The sequence below is a fragment of the Limulus polyphemus genome, unplaced genomic scaffold (assembly GCF_000517525.1).
Source record: "Limulus polyphemus unplaced genomic scaffold, Limulus_polyphemus-2.1.2 Scaffold10020, whole genome shotgun sequence".
NCBI classification, from domain to species: Eukaryota; Metazoa; Arthropoda; class Merostomata; order Xiphosura; family Limulidae; genus Limulus; species Limulus polyphemus.
In genome coordinates this window covers 12,189-13,616 of record NW_013675630.1, presented here as the reverse complement: position 1 = coordinate 13,616, position 1,428 = coordinate 12,189, and the positions used below count along the sequence as shown (strand labels likewise).

At 30.8% G+C, this 1,428-nt stretch overlaps 1 protein-coding gene across 1 annotated transcript in view; it reads left to right on the top strand.

Annotated features, from left to right (window-relative positions):
- Positions 1-1,428, top strand: part of LOC106476193 (neuroepithelial cell-transforming gene 1 protein-like) — a gene marked incomplete at its 5' end in the record, with an annotated part of 11,811 nt that overhangs the window by 6,439 nt on the left and 3,944 nt on the right. Inside the window, one exon of the mRNA XM_013936859.2 lies at positions 509-728. Within this exon, the coding sequence (XP_013792313.2) occupies positions 509-728 (220 nt within the window). The remainder of the gene's footprint in view (positions 1-508; positions 729-1,428) is intronic.

Here is a 1,428-nt window from a genome sequence, read left to right as displayed (position 1 = left end):
ATTAGTGTTTGCCACAATCTCCAAATGTCTGATTCATTATTTAATGATTAGTGTTTGCCACAATCTCCAAATGTCTGATTCATTATTTAATGATTAGTGTTTGCCACAATCTCCAAATGTCCGATTCATTATTTAATGATTAGTGTTTGCCACAATCTCCAAATGTCCGATTCATTATTTAATGATTAGTGTTTGCCACAATCTCCAAATGTCTGATTCATTATTTATTTACCCAGACCTATTATATATATATCATAATCCACAAGTAAAAAGAGTATCTATAGATCTTCAGCTTGTTTGTAAAACCTTCTCCTTTGTTGAAACGTCATTGTTTTATAACATGAGATTATATTTCTAGAATTGTTAGTGCCTTTGTATCACATACTCTTTTGGTAGTAAGTTTCTTAAAAACGTATTAATAATGATTCCATTTTATACAAGTTAAAAGTCAATATTATAAATGATTAAAAGGAGTACTTTTGCCTCTTTTTTTTTTTTTTTCATTTAGAAACTTCACGTATTCCTTTTTGACACCGGTGTCTTGCTGACTCGTCCTGCCACAAGATGGACCAGCAACAGCAGTATAGCAAATTCTAAAATAAATGCCACAAGATACCAAGTATATCGTGAACCAATTCCCATTCATCAGTTGGAAGTGGAAAACATCAAAGATGGAGAAGTTAGAATGGGGGGTTCCTTCAGATCTGCTTTTTCTTCTACTGATGGAGGTAAGTTTATTTGTTTTAAGACACCCCCCCCCCCCAACGTCAAGTTTAACTTAGGCATAAAATCCCTTCATGAAATGATATACTGCAGATGAAATAACCAAAATCATCCATTAAATCCATCATGTTACAAACAGATCTAATTAAATGGTAATCCTTCATTAGCTAGTCTAGTTACATGTATCTTCACAACATTGATATTTGTGAGTTCTGCCAAAAATTCCAAAACATTCATTTAATTCTCTATATATAAATATCCACAATATGCTTTAACTCTTTCAGTGTGGGGTCAGTAATTGTGATGACCTTTTAACCATTTTGTGCTTGTTATAGTTTTCATGCTATAACTTTTAAATTAGGAAGCAAATGTTAACAAAATTTGGCTAATTATCAGTAAACATTACAATGCTTTCATACACAAAATATCTAATTTTTTTGTCAAGTCTTAAGGTTTGTAAAGCAATGTTTCTTTCATGCCTTTTTATTTCTTTTCACATCTTGCCTATCTATAATGCAAAGTAATTTTCATTTTAAGATAAAAATACTTTTATGCATCAGAAAATTTCGAAATTTTACATGTGAAATCTTTACAATGTACGATTAGTTATCAAACGTTTCGTAAGAAAAAACTTTATATTTTATGTGTTATTTTCAGTAATTAATCTCTGTATGGGTTCGGTAGATGTGACCGATCTCGCAACTA